Raw genomic sequence first — 24,162 nt, 5'->3', positions numbered from 1 at the left:
ACTTTTTTATTTAATACATAATTGACAACCCACAAAATCACTCTTCTTAATTTCCAGAATATAAGTATGTTGTCACAAAGCATTACTTAACTACTTCAATTTTTTGTTTTTTTTATATTATTAGTCACATATATCTTTAATAAAAATTACTAAATATATCAATGTATGATCCACTCAGTAATCCACAGTCAATGATAAAATAGAAGAGAATATTAAGCAATCATCGAATGAAATCATTGTAGAATCTTTGAAGTGGATACACAAATATAGTTTATCTACAAACCGTTAGCCCACCATTGGGCTAGCTACTAACATCACATTACATAGAAGAAACAGGAGATTCAGGCTCGGCTGCATTCTCAGAAAGTGACCCTATAGTCCACCTCTTTAACATGCTTAAAGCAGCCTTCGGTTGATCCATTGGAACCATGTGTCCCGCATCATGAACCTTGAGAAAAGCAAGTGGACCATGGGTTTTCAACAAGCCCGCTTCGGAACCATCAACTACAAAAGGAACATCAACAGATGCAACAAACTCTTCCCGACCACTCCATTCCATTGCATGAACCCATCTTGAATTACCTAAACAATTTGCACAATTGAACACGTGTTACATTAATATATGTATTAATATTCAAACAGATTATTTAAATTTGGGCTGATGAACACTAACCGAGCCAGTTGCATATAAGGTCATATTCACCAGCATATACAAGCATCTTAATCCCGTCTTCTAAAAGGCGTGGAATACCAACTTCAAGATTCCTCATAATATCCATAAGCATGGTAAGATTCCCAGATGTGTGAACTCAAAAGTATTAAATCATCATTAAAAGTTTATAACTTAACCAAAGATTTTGACCAATTTTCACCGATTTTGACTAGTACCAATTTTGACCAGATGTCCGATTAATAGACGCTTAATCCCAAATTTTACAACACTTGGATTATCTCTTACATTATGCAATATTTCAAAATTATGTACTGTATGTAATTTTTCAAAAACTTCAAATATTTTGACAAATTATGACCCATAATTTTGACCCATTTTTCGACTTTAATCCCTATTAACTTGTTCATACCGAGCAGCATGCGAGTGTTTGCTCCGATAATATCCTGCATGATGCCCTAAATCTTCAACTGTAGCTCCATCCGGATCATCAAAATCTGGGAACTTGAACAGCTTCTCAACTATCAGCTTCTTCTCACCGTCACTTTCGTCCTCCAGAACGTTAACGGACATCTTCCGGGCTACATTTGACGGGTTTTCTGAACCAAATGATGTCGTAAAGGCAATGGGAGAAACAATAAGAAGAACAACGAAAGTGGAAATGAACGTCGAATTCGACATTGTTTCAGTGACAATTTGAAGATTTGAAGGACTTGATCAGTTTATATATTTATAGAGTGAAGTAAACGGTGTCGTTTGTCTTTGATTTATTAAGGCGGGAATCACATCCCAACAGACACTTGTTTTTATTGATACAAGGAGAAAAATTTTGTTAATAATAATCTCCTCTTAACGTATTTGTCCTTACCACCCTAAACATCTAAGCCCCTAGGATTCAAAAGTTGTTTTTAACAAATTTAGAGATTATAATTGAATAGCATATAGCCATATAGCAAATATAAATGAGTAATATAAACAAGTTACTTTTCAATAATTAAACACTTAAAATGTTAGCTTTCTCAAACCATGGGTTACATTACATGTAAGGTTTACATAATTATTCGTAGACTTATTTTCATTTTATATTTTGTACAATAAATTTCATACTTTCTGTGACTTGAAATCAGGGTTTTGTCTCTGCTACTAGAACCCAGCCCCAAGACACTCATATGCTTATTTACATCACAATAAAACTAATGTATCTATAAAAAAATACATAAAATCAAAATGATTATTAAAAATAAATATGTTTTAAGCCTATATGTTTATACAAAATATAATTTTAAAAAACTGTTAAACCACAATTATTCATTTTAGTTTTTTACAAAATGAAAACAACACAAATATCGTTTGATATAAAGGGTTTCGTGTTATCCGAATGACGTTCATTAATCCTTAAGATGGCACTTTGCCCCCAAAGTAGACACTCTTTTCGTACACTCCATTTGAACACCCGTTCCATACCCATAATCACAGGAAGAATCCATAACCATATAAACATAAAATAAAAGTATTATACTTTAGGAAAAGTATTAGTTGAAATGTTTAACATAATTGGTAAGAAAACTTACGTGTATAATATAAATACGTATATATTACATTTCGAAAACACGTTTCTTGCTACTTTAAAATCATTTTCTCTTATGTTTGTTAAATACTACTTTTAAGTACATGTATACAGTGGCGGACCCAGGATTTTTTGCCAATGGGGTCCCATATTTTCGATGTTCAAATTTTTTGGGTCGGTCGTTGTTCAGGTCGGGTCGAGGCGAAGAACATAATAAAAAACAATATCATAATAAAACTTTCTTTTCAATCATCACTACCTGAACGGGTCAAAATGGGTCGGGTTGACACATAAACACTTTGTTTTCCCTTTCTTAAACATTTTTGAGATAGAACCTAGATCCACCCTTTCATAAGCATGTGTTGAAAACCATTAACTTAAACTAGTGAAAAATAAAACTGATATTTTAAAGTGTTTGAATGTTTCTAAAGAAAACCATGCATAAAGTTGAAAACAATGATATGTATTTTAGAGGTGTTTGAATGTTTCCAAAGTTATCATTGCAACATTAGCAATCAAATGATTGATTAACACTAAAAATTAACACAAAAAACCAAAAACTGAGCCTTGTAAGACTTGAACCCATGACCTTTCAAAGATAAAACAAGGGACTTTCCACCAGACCACATCAACATTAATAATATGAGTTCCAAGTATTAAATCTTATGGGGTCCTCAAAAAATTTAATATACCGCTTCTAATAAATTTTTAAAAAACATTGGTGTCCCGGGACCCCGATCCACACTATGTGGGTCCGCCCCTGCATGTATATTATAAACATAATTACACCCACCTTTACATTATGATCACCGGTGTATAAACTATTTACCATCTTTCATTACTCAGCCTTTTGACAAGGTACGAAAATTGTTGAGAAATGCAAAACTAATATTTCTTAAAATTGAAAAGGTTGGATGCATAATCAAGATAATGTATAAATTTACTCTTAATTTTCTTTTAAGATATAGGTAATCAAGATCCCAAATTTATTGATATATAATGTTTAAAGTAACAAATACTAATTGCATACACTTAATTAATTGCCGCTACTAAATCATATTGAGTTTGGTACGAAAACAAAACCAAATAACGTCTATATATAGCCTTATTCAAAATCCCCAAATTGTATATGATAAAAAAAACAATGTTACAACTTCTTCTTTCTTCTTCTTCTTACTTCTTCTTCTTGCACCGATTGCTTCGATTAGGGATGGTGAGAAGAAGCTAGTTGAAAAGTGGTTTAAGTTCCCAATTTTTGTTAATCCGGATGGAGCTACTGTTAAAGAGTTAGGTCATCATGCCGGTTATTATCGAATCGAATACTCGTATGCTGCTTAATTGGTATTGTTCAGAAACCTTACATTGCTTGTTTAATTTTGTCTTCCTGATTTCAAATTTAATTTTTGTATACTTTGCTTAACTGATTTCAAATTAAACTTTTGATAAAACAAACACTCGCTCATCTATATATAAAATATCCATGAATCCATCCGTACCCGTCTATCACACTGGCACACGTAAATGACATTTTGCGAGAAATAATATTTAAAATAAAATTACGTTTGGTTTGGTCGATCGTAAATTTTATTTTTGATCTTGTAACCAAATAAATATATTTTTTTATGTATTTTTTTGTTTAATACGTTCTTAGCATTAAATATTTTCTATCACCAACGTTAGTGTTCGTTGAGTTTTTCAGTGTGTGACCCGGTGTTTTATAAAAACTACCGCTACGTGTAATTTTGCTAGACTTGATGGGATTAAACTTATCAAAATTTAATAAAGTGAGAATTAACGTAAAGAAATTAAGTTTAATATTTGTCTGGATATGACCATTTAGCGGGGTGCCATATCAACTATTTGTATGTTGTAAACATCATTAAAAGTAGAAGTTGGGGGTGTCACTTCTTAAAATTTTCTTTTAAAGATCCCAAATTTAACGATGCGACGTATAAATGCTCTCTATTTCATTTTTATGAAAGTTAAATCTATAAAATATATAAATACAAATCAATAAGTAATATGGTTCATATTAATGAAAGAATTAAGTTGATAAAATTTAAAATCACTACACATATAGTTCGATACTCAGCTTCTACTGAAGATCGAGACACGGTTTGTTATTTTTTCCTCTTCCAAGAAATCGTAGAATTACCTATGAAAACACTAAAACCAAATATGTATCGCTTCGCCTTGTTGCAAGGTATCTTCCTCAATCCGAATCCATTTACCCAGTAACTTCAAGACCAGTTTTACTAAACAAAACACCCATTTCGGATAGTGAACGATATAAGCTATATCAAGTCTGGTTATAGTTAAGTAAATAAGCTTTCCAATCATTTCCAGATACTTCGTCACTTTTGACTAGTACTGATTTTAGGGATCGATTACGTGAAATCGAGTCATAGCTCTCTGACTAATCGATGTCTAATCCCAAATTTTACAACACCTGGATAATCTCTTACATTATGTAATTTTTCAAATTAATACTTATAATTTTACAGAACAACTATAATTTTCAAGTATTTTGACAAATTCTGACCGATTTTTTAACCAATTTTGACCAATTAGTTACTGGTCAATCACCAATTAATCACAAACTCGTAAAAATTAACAAAAAAAGACCAAACTTAGCAAGAAGTAATGTAAGTTTTTCATACCGAGCATCAAACGAGTGTTCGATCCGATAGTATCCTGCGTGATGTCCTAACTCTTCAACAGTAGCTCCATTATTTGGATCATCAAAACCGGGGAACTTAAACAGCTTCTCAACCAGCTTCTCCTCAAACACCATCCCTAGATGATCGTAACACGTCACTTTCATCCTCCACAAAATTAACCGGATCAGCAAAACCGGGGAACTTTTATATATATATATATATATATATATATATATATATATATATATATATATATATATATATATATATATATTAAAACGACCCATTTGACCCTTTGCCAAATTGACACTTTTTAATAAAACAATCCATTTGGCAAAAAAAAAACACAAGTGTACTTTTAAGTTAATATTGAATGTAAAACGACCATCATACCTCCATTTTGAGATTTGGGTTGTGGGTTGATTTACATAGTTCAGGGTCACTTTTTTTTTCTTTCCAAATACTGGCCAATTGAATCTAAAAACGCCAGAACATGAAAATGTCCAATAGCCTTAATAGAACTTTATACAAACAAAGTAAAGGCTTTAAGTATACTGAATCATTGATTAGATCTTAACTACCCAAGTTGAAAAGTTTGTGTCAAAAGCCACACTTTGAGGTTCAAATTATCATGCATTTAGACGCGTGACAATTTTAACCAGTTTATAAGAAAATGGTCAATTGATGAAAAGAAAAGATCTTATTTACTTTTTTTTGTTAAAAGTATAGTTTTTGAACTCGTATTACGTTAAGTATTTTAATAACTTTAAAAACAGGATGAAACGTATAAGCAGGTCGAACCTTTACTGAAGAAACACTGATCGACCCCGGGCAGATTACGAATAATCTGGGGGTTAAATAGATGTTTCCCACGAGGGGTTAGACCCGGCGAAGATGGTTCTTCTGATAACCTGCAAAACAGACACCGTGAGCTCGTCACTGAGAAGGGGGGGAGGGTACCTCCTTGTGACCACCCTCCGGCGTGAGAATCAGACTAGATTGCTCTTGAATATAAGTGTATATTAAGAGAATGACTAGAGCAGATATCAGGTAATATATCAAGATATGAGATATGAGATAAGATATAAGATAATCATACCATTCCAAGGTGTTGGAGTATTTATAGCCGAATGTAGGTTTCCAAGCAGGTACAGCCGGCTGAATAGTGTTCCTGTTCTGCCAACTGTGGGCTACGCACATGCCATGCTGGTGGTTGGTGGATAGGCAGCGGCTGATAGTGACCAGGCCGGCTGTGTACTATTCCTGTTCCACCAACTGCAGGCCATGCCATGCACGTCCTCCGACAGGTTGGTGAGTAGGCAGCGGCTAATAGTGACATACAGTACAAGAGCGTGCTGCTCGTCATACTGTTGTCAGTGAGCTGTCGTATCCTTGGTCAGATCTTTTGTCCATACCTCGTCAGGTACAGTACAAAAGATCCTCCAGTATCATACGGACTGGCTCATTTGGGCGGGAGTTCTCCCGGCTTTGTGCGGGAGTGTTCCCGGCTTGCTCACTCCTTCTTCAGGTGACATTACTGAATTATTTAAGAGTTAAGTGCCTTGTGCGTGTAGCTTTGCTGCGCAGGTAGCCTTCCCTGATGGCTTGTATCCGCAGCTGCGGGAACAGGCAGAGTACTTCACCATTGGGAGGCTTTTCCTGCGGGAACAGCTTGCGTACTGCGCGTAAGGACGTCACGTCTCTGAGCATGGTGGGTCCTGCGGACCCAGTTGGTTTCTGCGCAGACGTCCCTCTTAAAGGTGAGTCTTGCGGGTCCAACTGGGCTATGCTGGGACCTACCTCTTAAAGTCCCCCCAGTCCAATGTTCTTCTCATGAATTTAATAAGTGAGGTGAACTTTTGGACTTAAGCAAAGGGTTTTGAAAAGGGTTTAATTTTAAGGTTTTCCATGGGGATTCTTCCCGCGGAAGTCCTAATGTCACGTGCAGAAATTCCCGACTTTTCTGCTTGATCTTTGGGTATGATGCGGGTAGGTCTGTAACATCCTCGCAAGTCAGGAGCGTTGAGTACCTCTTGTGTAGATTCTCCATGAGGTTTTGGTAGTTTTGAACATAATGATCAATTATGTTAAACAACCAATTCCATCTTGGAGCTTCAAACAATCTAGTTCTCGACGTTCCCACTATGCGGGGATGTCATTCCCGTTTCCGCAAGCATGGCCCAGAAGATCCTTCTTGGTTTCAATTCCCTGCGGAGTGCTAGGTATGTGAAGGGTTTTTCCTTGACACTGTACCCGCACTCGTCTTATAGTTACTTTACTTCCAAGGTATTCCTGGCTTCAATTCCCTGCGGGTGCTTAGTATGTGAAGGGTTTTGCCTTGACACTGTACTCGCACCCGTCTTATGGTTACTTGGTTGCCGAGGTATTATTGGCTTTAATTCCCTGCAGGTGCTAAGTATGTGAAGGGTTTTGCCTTAACACTGTACTCGCACCTGTCTTATAGTTACTTGGTTGCCAAGGTAAGGGGTATATTCCCGCTTACTTTTGAATCTTTTTGAATCTTTTTGAAATTCGAAGAGTTGGTGAAAGGATAAGAACAGTCCAAACTGTTGAAACGTCGTCCGACGGTTTCTTCTGACAGTGTCAGGACGTGCAGGAAGTTATGGCGACGTGACAGTACATGGTCATTCCAGACGCTTTTTCAGGCGCGTGGGCGCGATTTTTTGGGCGCGTGGGTGCGGATTTTACGGCGCGCGTCCCGTCAACAGCTGTTGCCAGCTTGCTTTTTCCACGTGTCATAGTTTCATTGCACCAGCTCTTTTCTCTCTCCTCCGCATTAAATTCATCGCATTCATTGCGATGAGTATATAAAGGGGGAGAGGGTCCTTTGTAATCCACACCTTCACTTCTATCTTCTCCTTCTTAGCGATTTCCGGCGAATATTCTTTCTGAAATGGTTGCCTTTCATCCTTCCAGAATGTCTTCTTCCCATGATGTTGAGGCTGCTGCCGAGGAGTCTGACGTGTTCGTCGAGAATCCGTCGTCCACTTCCGATAAGGATGACAAGAGTACTGCTGGCGAGTGCCAGTGTGCTCTTCCGGCCGACCTCTATCAGTACGTCGTCCGGAAGTTCATGCTCGAGCCGTTCGAGCCTGAGTTTCCGGAGCCACACCAGACGGTGTACGATGCCCCCAAGGGCAAGATAGGGGTGTACGCTGCATTCTTCGTTTATGGGAATCTCAGGTTCCCATTGACGAAGTTTGTATACCATGTCTTGGAGAGGCACGGTGTGCATCTGACGGAGGTACACCCGATGGCGATCGCCAAGATCCGACACTTTGAGTGGGTGTGCCTCATTCTGGGCGTGGAGCCCCACGTTGATCGGTTGATGACCTTCTACTCCTGGAGGTGCATCCAGGGGTGGTACACCTTGGTCAATCGGATCAAGGGTTTGAAGATCTGCGCTACCGAGCGCAGTCTTCGGTCGTGGAAGCGGGAGTTTTTTTATATCTCCGCTCGCGTCGTCCCCCTTGCGATGACGTTTAAGAATGGGAGAGCACTCCCCGCCCTTCACGCCCTCAACCACCAGGAGGCGGAGTGGTTCGCCAAGATCTCCCGGATCCAGACTCCGGTGTACCGCTTTGCGGAGTCCGGGATGGTGATGCTCAGGATGAGCCGGGTGTGGAAGGAGGCGTCACAGATTCCCATCGTCCTCGAATACGGTTTGAACTATGTCCCTTACGGTATGCTCTGTCTTCTTTGTTGATATAGGTTTTTCTTCTAACTGTTTCTTTTTTTATTTCAGAGGGAAACGACTTGCAGTCTCTCCTGCAGCCGCGGGAGAGTGATGGTCCCGCTCGGATGGGTACTCGTGCTCTAGATGAGCACGAGTTGCCCATCCTTGAGCAAACGGCGGATCGGTTCGTGGAGGTCTACCCGCCAGGCCACGAGATCCTGAGCGCCAGGCGGCCAGGTAAAGAACTTTTTGACCCTCGCCCTCTCAATGCTCAAACCTCTACGGGAATTCCTCTAATTTTGTCATCTTCTGATGAGGAATCCGCAGATGGTCCTTTATTGGCGAGGAAGAAGAAGGCTGCCGGCGGGAAGGGGAAGGCGAAGGTTGCCTCCACTGCCGATCCGGGGAACCGGTCAAACTCGGAGACCGAGAGCGAGGAGGCGGCGGGGAACCCAGGTGGTGTTGAGACCACTGCTCCGGAGGCTGAGACGACTGTCACCTCCGAGCAGCCCAGGACGACGACGGTGACCGGTAGAAGAGGCCGGCTCCATCGGGTTCGTCCCCGCCTGTTCGCACCTTTAGGCTCAAGAAAACCCGTAAGTATAATCTTCCTTTATTTTTACTGCATAGCTTTCCGCCATTATACTAATATCTCTTGTCTTCGTGCAGGCGTGGATGCTGCCGCATTCCAGGGCGGAGCGGGGATGAGCACCTCCGGACCCATGACGGTAGGTTTGGTCAACCTACCTGAGGTGATGACCCAGGCGTCTGCGCCTGCTTCAGTTGTTGGTTCAGTTGCTCACCCGGTTGAGCCAACTGTTCCAACTGTGATGACATCTCCGCCGGCTATCAGTGCCAAATTCACTGATTCCTTCACTGAGCCGGCGGTGAATGTTACTGTGGATTCTTCCGCAGCCGCGGCCGCGGTTGTGAGTTCACCTCCGGTGAGTTCACCTCCGCTGGTTTCTACCGCGGCGGCCTCCGCTATGCCTCCTCCGGCGCCGGCGACTACAGCCGGTCCTTCAGGTATGTCCGGGGTTGGGGCGTCAAGCCAATCTCTGCCTCCTTCCCATCTGCCTGACCTCTTGGATGGATATCCGTTAGGTTCGGGTGATGGGTTTGGCGGCTACAGGCCTGTCGTCGACCCTACAGGTGCGTAGGGTTATTTTGGCCTTTTTATTATTTTATTTTATATATGTTTTTTATATATCATCTTTTCCTAACTGCTTTTTGCTTTTGCAGTGTCGGATTCCAATGAAGTGTATGTTCCACGATGGAACATCCGCCGAGGAACAAACCTTCGGACGCCTGTAGAATGCGTCGAATGGGCGCGCCACGCCGCCCCCGCTGGTGCGCTGGGGGAAGCCATGTCCAGCTACCAGGAGGGTAGGCTGTCGAATGAATTGCGGATTCTCCTTGCCCGGATGCTGCCGCGCGTCGAGTTACTTTGTCGTGAAAACGACAAGTTAAAGACGGCGCGTAGCCTGGAAGTGGCTCAGGCGCGGGCCATCCGGGAGGAGAACAAGAGGCTTGCCGCAGTGGCTGCGGAAAAGGAGAAGGCCTTCCAGGCCCTTGAAGTTGAAGTTCAGGCCCGTCTTGAGGCCCGTTCCAAGGCTGCCCAAGCTGTTAACGAACAGCTTCGGCTGGCTAAGGAAACTGCACGGAACGCAACTGAGAGGGCCACCAAGGCTGAAGCTGTTGCTGAGCCTCTACGCATTGAGAATGAGGAGCTTAAAGCCAAGCTAGAGAGGCTCCAGCAGGCTCATGATGCCTTGGCTATGGAAGACGCCAAGAAGCTCCAAGAGATCTTGGACCAGAGGGGCGTGCTTGACCACACCAAGCGGAAGCTAAAGGGCGTTGAAGAGGCTGCTGCTAAGGAAGTGTTGCTCGCCAACCTTAACAAAAGTGAAGCCGAACGCGCCGGTAACCAAGCTCAAGCTATCGAGAAGCGTTGTCTCAGGTATGCGTAATTTCATAATATCTTTACGCTTTTCTTTGTACATAGAAAAGGTTTTGATACTTGTATTTTTTCTTGTAGGTTGTGCATCGAGTCTTCACGGACACATCATACGACGATGCCATGAGCGCAGCCCTCAACGCTTCTCATGAGGATGGGGAAAAGGCCGGCTTCCTGCTTGGTCTAGGGTTCGTTGAGAAGGGCATCCCGCCTTCCAACTTCCCTTTATATGATGTGGATACTGAAGCTGTATATGACCAAGCAGTGAACCAGTATGCCGCCTTCCCGCATCCGGTAGTGGAGAAGGTGAACGAAGTTGCTGCTGCTGATGATGGGCTAACCATTCTTAAGACCTTCCTTGAACCGCCACAGCCAACTGATGGTGCGGGTACAAGTGGGTTTGGAGGAAGTGGTCCTGAAGCTTGAACCTTTAGATCCCTTCCCACTGTTAGGATAGGTTTACATTGTATAGATTTATATTCTTGTAGGCGGGTAGATACCCGGCCATTCTTGTAATACTTGAATTATTATGAAATATAAATCTTTGTGCGGGTAGGACCGCTACTTTCACTGGATGACTTGCTTTATAAACGTTATATGACTTGCTCATGCATACTTTAGTTTAAATTAGCAACTTTCCAAGTGTTCTGAATAAGTTAACCTTTGAACGTGGTAGATAATAGGTTGAAGTTTTGCTTCCTACTTCGTGATTGTGCGGGTAAGACCGTCACTTGCACTTAGTAGGATGGCCAAACTTTACCTATATCTGACCTGCGTGGAGGTTTTCCTCATCTTTTCGTTAGAAATTTTTTAAGTGTTTAGAATAAGTTAACCTTTGAACGTGGTAGATAATAGATTGAAGTTTTGCTTCCTCCTTCGTGATTGTGCGGGTAAGACCGTCACTTGCACTTGATAGGATGGCTAAACTTCACCTATATCTGACCTGCGTGGAGGTTTTCCTCATCCTTCCGTTAGAAATTTTCTAAGTATTTTGAATAAGTTAACCGTTCGACGCGCGGTTGTCAATAGGTTAGTTCGGTTTCCTCTATCATGATTTGTGCGGTTAGGACCGGCACTTTTATTTAGTGGGATCACCAAACTTTACCTATAACTGACCTGCGTGAAGGTTTTCCGTTTATTGTGTTTACGCGGGTTTTGCCGCCGCAACGATTTCTTTACACTTATTTATGCGGTGAAAACCGGCATATCAGTGTTTTGAATAAATTAACCGTTCGACGCGTGGTTGTCAATAGGTTAGTTCGGTTTCCTCTATCATGATTTGTGCGGGTAAGACCGGCACTTTCATTTAGTGGGATCACCAAACTTTACCTATGACCGTCCTGCGTGAAGGTTGGCCGTTTTTTGTGTTTATGCGGGTTTTGCCGCCTTCCACAAGCAACGACTTCCCCACTTATGTATGCGGTGAAGACCGGCATATTGGTGTGGAAAGTTCATTAAGTATAAATGTAAGACCATCAGCATCAATGTGGTAAGGAGAATCATTTCCATTAGAAGTGGCTCTGGGCCTTTTCTTTACAAGTTTGGAATTGATCTACATGGAAACTGTGTAATTGAGCTCCCTTCCATGCTCTTGGGAGTGTCATCGAGCCTTTCGAGCCGATATGCACTTGGTTCGGAATCTCGTTGTTTACGCAGTATGTGGTCTCCGACATTGAAGCTGCAGTTTTTTTCGTGTTTTCCCCAACTGGGGTTCTACACGCATTAGTCTGCTCAGCGTTCATTACGCCACGAGGTGCGTGAGCGTCCCATCTCTGACAAATGCTTCGACGATGTCCTTCAAGTGTACGCATTCCTCGGTGTTGTGGCCTCTTGTCCTGTGGAAGTCACAGAATTTGCTCTGATCAGCGTTGTGACGCTCTCGGATTATTGGAGCCTTTGGCCATGGGAGTCTCTCGGTGTCGAATATCTCGGTGACGCTTTTGGTGAGTGGCGTCCATCTGGAGTTCTGGTTCGACTGTACGTTATCCCTTCCGCCTAACCGATGTTGCAAGCCGGATGAGGTGTCAAAGTTTACCCTTGACTGCCAAATGCCTAGCTTCCGCTTTTTGTTTAGTCGGGCGGTAAGGACGTTGTCTTCTCTTGTTTTCTGGGTGTAGAGGTTTGTGCTCTGGGGGAGATCTCTACCCAGTTGCTTCTCCGTTTCCGCAAAGCGTTTAGCTGCTGTCATGATGGCATCCCATGTGGACGGCATGCCATCTTTACCCGTTAAGGTGCGGATGAGCTCTGGGTCTTTCGCGCCCTGGATGAAAGCAGCGCGAACAAGATCTTCGCTAATAGTGCCCAGACTTAGCTTCTTTGAATTGAAGCGCGTGATGAAGTCTGGTAAGGACTCATCTTCCTCTCGGATGCAGTTGAGGATTGTCCATTGCTCTTCGGTATACTTTCTTTGTTGGCTGAAGTGTTAGCTGAACTTCTGCTGGAAGTCTGCCCAATCGTAGATGTGGTGGACCGGTAGACGATCGAACCACGCTCTAGCTGGCCCAACAAGCGTCATTTGGAACATGTAACACCACGTAGGTTCCGTCCAATTACTGACGGTTGCCCCCGCTATGAATCTGTTCAAATGATCGTCTGGATCAGATATACCATCATAAGTGCCGATGTTGGACATCTGTTTGGCACTTTTCGGGGCGATTGCTTCCGCAATGTCCCTTGCAAATTTGGACGTTCCCGCCTTTGCATCAGTTGGTCTAAATGTTTTGGAGAAGTCACGTGGGTTTCCACCCGCGTTTTTTGGTTTGAAGGTTTCTCCAAAATGCCTTCTCGGTTGGGAGTCCGTTTCCTTACGCTTCCCTTTCGCCCTATGACGAGGGTTTGCGTCACTATCGGATTCCTCCGAATCATCGTCCAAGTACTCTCCGAATTCATCAGCCTGTTGGAGTGAACGTAAGCGTCCATCCAACTCAGCTTGGAATTCTTTTTGACGTGCTTCCGCCCACGCTTTAACTTCATCGAGTGTTTGGCGGGGGAGCCTCGTTCGTTGTCTCTCTAACTGGGTATCGGTGAATCCCAGTGAAAGATTATTTACTGCACTTGCCCCAGCTCGGGTAACTGGGGTAGTGTTCGTAAAATTTACTGCACTTGCCCCGGCTTGGGTAACCGGGGTAGTGTTCGTAAAAACTGTGTAGTCGCCGGTATTCCCCCCAGTAGCTGGGGTTGTGGTTACCGGGGTTTCTTTAACCATCTTTCCAGAAGTTTTGAGAAAACTGAAAAAGAATTAAGTTCTAGCTTTTATACACGGATGGCGCCAATGAAGAAACACTAATCGACCCCGGGCAGATTACAGATAATCTGGGGGTTAAATAGATGTTTCCCACGAGGGGTTAGACCCGGCGAAGATGGTTCTTCTGATAACTTGCAAAACAGACACCGTGAGCTCGTCACTGAGAAGGGGGGGTACCTCCTTGTGACCACCCTCCGGCGTGAGAATCAGACTAGATTGCTCTTGAATATAAGTGTATATTAAGAGAATGACTAGAGCAGATATCAGGTAATATATCAAGATATGAGATATGAGATAAGATATAAGATAATCATACCATTCCAAGGTGTTGGAGTATTTATAGCCGAATGTAGGTTTCCAAGCAGGTACAGCCGGCTGAATAGTGTTCCTGTTCTGCCAACTGTGGGCTACGCACATGCCATGCTGGTGGTTGGTGGATAGGCAGCGGCTGATAGTGACCAGGCCGGCTGTGTACTATTCCTGTTCCACCAACTGCAGGCCATGCCATGCACGTCCTCCGACAGGTTGGTGAGTAGGCAGCGGCTAATAGTGACATACAGTACAAGAGCGTGCTGCTCGTCATACTGTTGTCAGTGAGCTGTCGTATCCTTGGTCAGATCTTTTGTCCATACCTCGTCAGGTACAGTACAAAAGATCCTTCAGTATCATACGGACTGGCTCATTTGGGCGGGAGTTCTCCCGGCTTTGTGCGGGAGTGTTCCCGGCTTGCTCACTCCTTCTTCAGGTGACATTACTGAATTATTTAAGAGTTAAGTGTCTTGCGCGTGTAGCTTTGTTGCGCAGGTAGCCTTCCCTGATGGCTTGTATCCGCAGCTGCGGGAACAGGCAGAGTACTTCACCATTGGGAGGCTTTTCCTGCGAGAACAGCTTGCGTACTGCGCGTAAGGACGTCACGTCTCTGAGCATGGTGGGTCCTGCGGACCCAGTTGGTTTCTGCGCAGACGTCCCTCTTAAAGGTGAGTCTTGCGGGTCCAACTGGGCTCTGCTGGGACCTACCTCTTCATTTACCTTCATTAAATTAAAGTTAATTTGAAAGCGCCCCGTGAGTTTTCTGTAACCCTAGCGGTCATTGTCTCTATGTACTCCTGCAGCCTGTATCCACCAAATAATTACAGATTGTTTGTCATTAAGTTGATTGCTTTTTGACAACACAATCCGCTTAATTTATAAAATAATAAGAATAGTTAATTTTTAGTTTGTTTCTAAAAAGTTGAAAAAAAAGGCCCGTACCGCGTCAAGCAGGATGTAGAATTTTAAAGGGTTTGTATGCGTCAAGAAGGTATGAAATGTTTGATTTGATATTTTATAGAAAAAACTTTCTAATATGTTAGTTGAAACATGCCATGTACTATGCAGGTTCAGGCGATATTAATGTATCGGCCCATTCTGAATCACACTTGTTTGTTGCTTCGCACACAAGCATGTCACTTGTGAAACAGTTTTGACTTTGGTAAGAAAGTGACTCCAAGAATGATGAGTGATCTTAAAAGATTGAGACCATACATAGAAACCCATGACAAGTTGAGGCAACAAGGTGTTTTATTGCCTATATGCAAGAAAACATTTGGAAAAAATCATTGTGTTGTTACTTATATCATATAGAGAATTTATTTAGTTTCTATTAGAAATTTGAAACTACGATTTATTAATAATTACCTCAACTAAGTTATTCGTATTGTGGTTGCGATAATATGATTCATGATCAAGAACCTGGCCATGTGCATCCTTGATTCAATTAAACTATAAAACATAAGTCTATAGATTTAGCTGAAAAAGTATGAAGCATTTAAGAGAATGAACAATAAATGATTCTGGTACGAAATATATTTATAAGTAAACGGGCCAAAAAAAATGTCAATACTGGATTATGTCTGGTGATGCAAAACAAGAAGGTTTTATGAGCCAGAAAACGTGTATTGTTTACTTAACATAAATCTGGTAGTTAATAATCAATCAAAATAAAATATTATTAGCTAATATGTCGAGTAGAACATGTGATAGCATTTGGGCTCCACCATTTTCTCTTTTGTCTATCATATATGGGTGTCAATCATATCAGGTTAGCGGGTTGAGATTCTTGACCCTAACCCAACCCATATATCTATTCGTGTTGAGTCGGGCTGACTTATTTTAAATTGTGTCGTGTTTCGTCAACCCATTTTTACGTTCAATTATGAATATGAGTAATAGCTAGTAACTTACAATTTTAACAATTAATTATCCTTATTCATATAAAACATTTAAGTAATTTATGATATATCAAATTATTTTTGTGTGTTCATTTCTTATTTTCAATAAAGAAACTTGATTTTTACATATTTAGATCAAATAAAAACAAATGAATAGAAATTATCTATGAATAGACAATTATAACTAATTGAATAAAAATGTTGGATGTGAAAACTAGATAAAAGTCTTTTAAAAAAAATTAGTTTTACTTTTCAAAAGTCAATAAATATATGAAAACTTAAAAAAATCTAAGTTTTAAACTTTAAAATTTAACACTTCTTAATTTCTTATCTTAAAATCAAAATATTAACTTTTCTAAAATTCTTAAACGGGTTAACGTACTGGTCAACCCACTTTTTAACGAGCCGTACTCGGGTTGATCAATTTTTTAAACGGGTTCAGGTTGACCTGTTTAAGGTGTCAGCCGACCCAAAACCTATATTTCTCTGTGTCAGTATCGGGTCATGTCAGGAACTGACGCCCCTAATCTTATATGGCCCAACCCCTCCCCATGGTGTGCCAGGTCACATAAGCTTTTGAAGTCTCTTTTACAACCCACAACAAGAAGCCCAAGTTTAATAGTTTAATAGCCAGGTCTAGAGGTGCATAAACCGGTTTACAGAAACATAAATTTCTTATAAAATACCCGAACTGCCCTTAGGGATTTAAACTTACCTTTAGTGTTGTAACCTGCTTATGATTATGACCTTTTCTGGTTAGCATCCACTCGTTCACCACATAAACGTAAAAAATACTTATCTCTTCTACTTGTAATATTTAACTATTAATTTATACATTTTACAAGTGATAAAGCTTTTATGTTTTACTAATAATGCACTAGAATAGCATAATCTATTTTTAAATTACTTATTTTGTCTAAAAAACGATAAATATTATTTTCAAGCTGTGTACATACAAATACTTCTTAAAAAAGGTACATTGTAATAGTCTTTGTCATAAAAGATCATAAACGTGATCATTTATTTGATGAATCCATTTGGACCCTTTGAATTTTTTATATTTTTATATTTACCAAAAGAGTTTTAACAAAACATAACACAACATAATATAACAAAACAAAACACAGCATAGTATAACATAACAAAACAAAACACATCATAACACAATATAACAAAACATAACAGCATAACACTACATAACATAGTATAAACATTCATGCGTTTAAGAAGATTTTGGAGCTTATATATATGGGTTATATAGGTTGATACATAAGAAGTTACTTTCATCCAAATATAAAATAAGTTTTTACTTCTCAACTTAGTGTGTCTTAATTGGTTCAAACATGACCTCAACTGCATTGAAGATGACATTTTTAGTCGTAATGTTATCTTTAATCTATGGTACTCTTTATCTTTTAATCCTTTTCTATATTTTAGCATATTCCGAGTTTGTTGATGACGAAGTATATTTTGCATGTTCGCATAAATCATGTATTTTTGCTAATGAAGGATCGCTAGTGAGAGATGAAACTCAATCTAGCGTTGAAGACATAATACCTTGTAAAACAAATGATGATTGCGAGAAGCGTTGCCCCATTGATGGGTTTTGTCAAAAGAGCCATTTTTGTTATTGTACCATATTTCAATAATTCAGAAACACAATTTGAACAACTATGGCTAATTATAAAAGATTACAAATCACTATTTAAGTATTATTTACTCTTCCTTTACATGTTTGTCTTTATATTTAAAAGTGCCGTACGTTAATGTCTAGTAGTGACGCGTATGGTGTTCGTTGTTAAGCTTTAATGACGGTGAGAGAAAGCATTAGTGATGAGTAATCATGCTAGGAATGCTATGATGTTAATTTTCATGAAATAATGATTGCTTGACCAAATTGATGAGAAAATGATGTGATAAAAGCAGTTATAATTTATAAATTAATATTAAAACTCGATCACAAATTAAGCTTTATAAAGGTAAAAGCCAAACTACACCTAACACAATAGCATAACAGAGTCACATTCTCACGTATCAACTAATCGAGCAATTTCAATATACGCATATATTGGAATTGTAGTGTAACATAACACAATAGCATAACATATCGTAGCATATCATACCAGAACATAACATAACATAACATAACCTAACATGTATGAGTCTAAGAAGATTTTAGAGCCTATATGTATACATAGGTGAATGCATAAGTGGTTATTCTCATCAAAATACAAAGCAACTCTTTACTTCTCAACATATTTTATTGTAATGTGTTCAAACATGAACTCAACTACATTGAAGATGACATTCTTGGTTGTAATGTTGTTTTCAGTCTATATATGGTACTCTCTATCTTTTGATCCTGTTTGTATTTTAGCATGCCCATTATTTGTTGATGACGAACTATATGTTGCAGGTTTGCAAACATCACATGTTTTTGCTAGTGAAAGATCACTAGTGAGCGAAGAAACTCCATCTATAAGTGAAGACCAATTTCGTGATATACCTTGTAAGACGACTGCGGATTGCGATAAGCGTTGCGACCTTGGCGGGTATTGTCAGCCGAATCACCTTTGTTATTGTATTCATTATAGTTCATAGCTTCATAAAGTACACTTTGAGCAACTTTGGAATATTACAAAAGATAACAAATAGCATTTAATTACTACAATATCATTGACTTCTTTTTCCACATCTATAAATAAAATCCTAAGCATGTAGTTAAAAGTATTGCTTACAACGAGGAAGACATCGAGTGTTAATGACGAGTAATCATTGTGTTATTTTTCATGAAGAATATATCATTTAGAGAATCCAAATAAATTCTTTAATCGAATCAACTTGTAACCCCAAGCGTGCATATGTAGCAATATCCACTGGTTTATAAACTAATTCGCAGTTAACAGAAAAAATAACTCATCCAAAATATAACGCTCTTAATGTTTAAATCAGTTAAAACCGCATATAGTTTATCTACAAACAATTAGCCGCACCATCACGTTCGCTGCTAACATCGCATTACATAGAAGAACCAGCAAGTGACCCCCTAGTCCACCTTTTTAATATGCTCAAAGCTACCTTCGGTTGATCCCTAGGAATCATGTGTCCTGCATTATGTACCTTGAGGAAAGTGAGTGGGCCATGTGTTTTGTATAAGCCCGCTTTAGAACCATCAACTTTAAAAGGAACATCAGCGGATGCAACAAACTCTTTCTGACCACTCCACTCCATTGCATGAACCCATCTTGAATTACCTAAACAATTTGCAAAATCCAACAAATATTATATTAATATTAATATATATTAATGTTCAAACAGATGATTTAAACTTGGGCCAATAAACACTAACCAAGCCAGTTGCATAAAAGATCATATTCTCCAGCATATACAAGCATCTTAATCCCATCTTCTAGAAGGTGGGGAATACCAACTTCCATATTCCTCATGATATCCATAAGCATGGCTTTACGTACAACTTCACTGCATAGAGCAAAGTCAATGTCTTTGACCCCAAGAGCTTCTTTAACAGATTTCTTGCTAAGAAGAGCAATTGTGTCTGAGTAATCATAGCATTCCTTGTGCTGATCACACTGCTTTCTAATGTCATAATGCTGCAACATATTAGAAGATAACTGATTATATATCTCACAAGAAATTTAAATAATGTTAATTATAATAAAATATTAGATTAAATCTCTTTACACTGATATTGCCAATAATAGCTTTGATTGAGCTGAAAATGATGTAGCAAGACTTGTATGCATCCATACAAGTTGTTGTTCCGTTAGTGCCTGAATAAAGTGCAGAAAATCTGTTATATAGGATTTATTGTATATTTGTACTTAGTTGAAGGGTAAGTATCTAAACAATGGAAGTTACAAACTGATTAGTAAATAGGGTTGTGTCGTTTCATTGAAACGCGTATGTATGTGTCTGACGATGCATCATATTCTCACGTAATCAAAGTGTAGTTTGTTCAATTCTTGTTTATCTAATGCTAGTTCATATCAGATTGATATATAGCATGTTCAAATTGCTTCTTGATCGATTACCAACAAAATCATTCAATTAGCCTTAATAGCAATAATACAAGTAAGATTGTAAGAGTGTAAATGAGTCAAGCCGCTCATCAGTTACTCAAGATCAGCTCGATAAGAGCTCAAATCGAGACAAGCTTAAACAAGCTTGAGCCTATAAATAAGAATGTTAAATAAACGAGCTTGAGTTCACTAATGGAGTTCGAGCTGGCTCACAAGCCTAAACAAGCCTATTATTTATATAATTTTTATTTAATATATTAATATCTATTAAGTTAATAAAATATTTATAATATATATATATATATATATGTGTGTGTGTTTAAGTTCAAGAAAGAAATCAAATTATTGCAAGAAATGAGAGAAATGAATATGAGCCACTAGTTTTATTTTAGGTTTTAAATATTAAAAAATAAATAAAAAAGATGTAAATGCAACAATAAATGCACTCTCTCTCCAATTAATACAATTAATATAACCATAATAAATCTCTCTCTAATTAATATATTTAAATAATTTAATTATAATAATTAAAAATATAAAAAAACTACTTTAGTTTTATTTACACATTCTTCATTTTATTCAACATAAATACAATTTATTCATATAATACTATTTTTTATATTAAAAAAATAATTTCCACTCAATTTATTAGCATGTTTTTTAACATTAAATATCAAAACATAATATATTTTTTTTTCAATTGGTTTGCCTATAAAAATTATTGTCATAAATAATAATAAAAAAGAATATCATACAAATGTGTCAATTAAATGTAAACAATAAATATACAACCTACACAAAGTTATATAACCTATACTTGTTTTGAGCGATAAAAACGTACAACATACATTTAGCATGCAACTTATACTTGTAATTCGACATCAACAATTATATAAACTACACAAAGATACACACCCTACACATGCGTAGGTTATATGTTTTTCGTATGTAGGTTATGTGTTTTTTTTATTCTTAGAACAAGTGTAACTTATATGTTTTTGTATATGTTGTATATTTTTTATTGACATTTAATGCAAACATGTGTAAGATAGTTTTTTGTATTATTCATCACAATGTAACTACGTGTTGATGGATATTGATATGTTGAGTTTGAAGAAATTGGTTTTGAATAAAAAGAAATTAATATATGAATAAATTGTATTTGTGTAAGATAAAACTTTCGTGTGTAAGTTATATGTTTTTCGTGTGTAGGTTATATCTTTCCGTATGCATGTGTATTTTATTGATTATGAATTTTGTGTGTAGGTTATATGTTTTTCGTGTGTAGGTTATATTTGTCTTGTTCTTAGAACAAGTGTAGATTATACGTTTTTGTGTAGGTTGTATGTTTTTTGTTGATTTTTAATGCAAACACATGTAAAATAGTTTTTTGGTATTATTCATTATAATGTGAGTATTTTTTGACGGATATTAATATATTGAGTTGGAAGAAATTAGTTTTGGATAGAAAGAAATTTTAATATATGAATAAATTATACTTGTGTAGGATAAAAATTTAAGACACAAAAAATAAGTTATAAAAATAAATGAATTCTTAATATTTTCCAATTATAATAATTTAATTAGTTATATTAATTAAGTAGATAAGTATTATGGTTTATTAGTTATATTAATTGAAGAAGAGAATGATTAATATTTTCTTTATTTAACTTTAAGCATTTAAAACTTAAAACAAAACTAGTGGCCCATATTAATTTCTTTCATTTCTTACAATAATATCATTTCTCTCTTGAACCATCCTCTATATATATATATATATATATAAGTACAAATATATTTAAATTAATAAATAAATAATAAGCGAGCTTAGCTCAAGCTTAAAAACTACTCATGGGTTGAGATCAAGCTTGAAAAACTACTCACGAGTTGTGCTCGAGCTTTAGAAATGTAGCTCGAAATGAGCCAAACTTTTTAGGTTAAACAGGCTGAGGCTCGACTCGTCTACACTTTTAAATACAAGACATGCTCTTTCTAGTCAAATGGGTCGTGTTCGGGTCAACCTATAAATATGTGTGTCTTGTTCGATTTAGGCCGTGTTCAAATTCGTGTCAGGTTATATCCTCCAGCCCGTGAACACAACTCTTACTTGAAACGATATGTTTTGACCCGAACCCAGTTTGACCCGTTACCCGACCCCAACTTGGTCGTTTGGCCCGGCTTACTTGAAGCATATCTTGTATTGTTGCTTCAAGTGCTTCTTATGATATATGAAATAATGTTACCACAAAGTTTGACAGCTTTCTCGCACGCGGGAAGTAACTTGTTAATATTTTCACGATCCGACTCCTTAATTAGCTTCATGTGTAGCGCATAATCAGGGTAAGCTTTGTGTTGAATTAGCGGATGAGTGAGCCCATTTCCAATAGCAAATCCCTGTTATCACTCAAAGTACATAAAAATACACAAACCCAAAATGCTTACAAGAAACACAAGTTTGTACCTTGAGGTTTATGTGGATTCCTTTATTGGCTTTGTTTTCTTTATGGACTTTAGCTGCCAAAGCAGGACAGTAGTGACCTGCATACGAATCTCCGGTTATAAAGAAGTCATTTTTTGTATATTCAGGATGTTCTTTGAAGAAAGCCTGCATCAAAACATAATCAGCATTATCCATAGAATTGAACGTGTAGTGTTGCATAATTACATGTATATACTTAACAACAACACATATATAGAACAAACCTGTAAGAAATCATATAAGTCCCTACTCACACCCTGCTCATCATGGCGAATGTCTCTACGATCAGAGGTGTAACTAAAGCCGGTTCCCGTGGGTTGGTCAACATACAATAGGTTGGATGCCTAAATACAAGAAATAAATTATTATGTTGGTTAACATATAAACAAAGTATAGATGTGTTACCTGGTCCCAGCCATACTCATTCCAAACAAGAGATAAATTCTTTTGAATTATGAATGGACCATTTTCATAAAATAGAGAAATCTCACTTCCACATCCTGGGCCTCCATTCAACCACAAAACCACTGGATCTGTTTTACGACCCCGTGATTCAAAGAAAAAATAAAACATCCTGCAAAATTTTTAATTCAAAATCAGGAAGGTATAATTAAAAAAAAATAAGTAAATTATGTAGATCTATACAAATTTTTTTATATAGACTTTTTTAAGTATAATTTTTCAGATACTTCGCCACTTTTGACTAGTACTGATTTTAGGGATCGATTAGCTGAAATCCAGTCATAGCACTGCAACTAATCGACACCTAATCCCAAATTCTACAGCACTTGGATTATCTCATACATTATGCAATTTTTCAAGAACATGATTAATTTTTCAAATACTTCAAATATTTTGACAAACTCTGAGTTTGACCAATTCTAACTAATTTTGACCTATTTTTCGACTTTAATCCCAGTTAACTTGTTCATACCGAGCAGCAATCGAATGTTTGATTCGATAATATCCTGCGTGATGCCCTAAATCTTCAACTGTAGCTCCATGATCCGGATCATCAAAACCGGGGAACTTGAACAGCTTCTCAACTATCAGCTTCTTCTCACCATCACTCGACGATCGTGACACATCAACTTCGTTCCGGGCTACATTTGACGGAAATGACGTCGTAAAAGGCATGGGAGCAAGAATAAGTAGAATTATTAAAGAGGAAACGATCATCGGATTCGGCATTGTTTGAGAGTTCATTAATTTGAAGGTTATAATTAATTTATAGGGTGAAGTAGGTAAGCAGTGTGTCTTTCCTTTATTTGGCGGGAATCACATCCCAACAAACTTATTTTCATTCTTCTTAAGTTAATTCAGTTAATAGTAAATTATTGTGACATTGAACCATGTAATGGTTTATGATGTTACATTGATGGTTTGCGTGTATAAATTAAATCAATAACCACATATATAGATTAGTTCTCCACTTCTCCTTGAAGCATACCAATACTTTGAACTATGTAACTATAATAAACATGTATAACAAACAAACAAAAAGTATAAGTGGTTTTAGTATTGCTTTGTGACCCTTATATTCTGAAAATTAAATTAAGTACTTTTGTGGGAATTGCGTATGTATCTATATCCCTTAATTAAAAGCTAAACCAACAGTACTCTCACTTTATTGGTCAA

The 24,162-nt window shown here is 38.2% G+C and overlaps 1 protein-coding gene across 1 annotated transcript; it reads right to left on the bottom strand.

Moving 5' to 3' along the window:
- Positions 1–319: 319 nt before the first annotated feature.
- LOC143556804 (serine carboxypeptidase-like) lies at positions 320–23,737 on the bottom strand. Its single transcript, XM_077046044.1, has 8 exons — positions 23,459–23,737; positions 22,930–23,098; positions 22,749–22,868; positions 22,507–22,650; positions 22,289–22,439; positions 19,708–19,796; positions 19,355–19,616; positions 320–582 (listed from the first exon to the last, which is right to left on the bottom strand). The coding sequence occupies exons 1-8, from the start codon at positions 23,728–23,730 to the stop codon at positions 320–322; spliced, it is 1,470 nt and encodes a 489-aa protein (XP_076902159.1). The 5' UTR covers positions 23,731–23,737.
- Between the last annotated feature and the right edge of the window lie 425 nt (positions 23,738–24,162).

The sequence above is a fragment of the Bidens hawaiensis genome, unplaced genomic scaffold (assembly GCF_021521415.1).
Source record: "Bidens hawaiensis isolate Kalapana, Puna unplaced genomic scaffold, B.hawaiensis_p1.1 tig00018745_1, whole genome shotgun sequence".
Classification (NCBI taxonomy): domain Eukaryota; kingdom Viridiplantae; phylum Streptophyta; class Magnoliopsida; order Asterales; family Asteraceae; genus Bidens; species Bidens hawaiensis.
The sequence above is the reverse complement of the archived record's forward strand: the minus strand, read 5'-3'. Positions and strand labels throughout refer to the sequence as shown.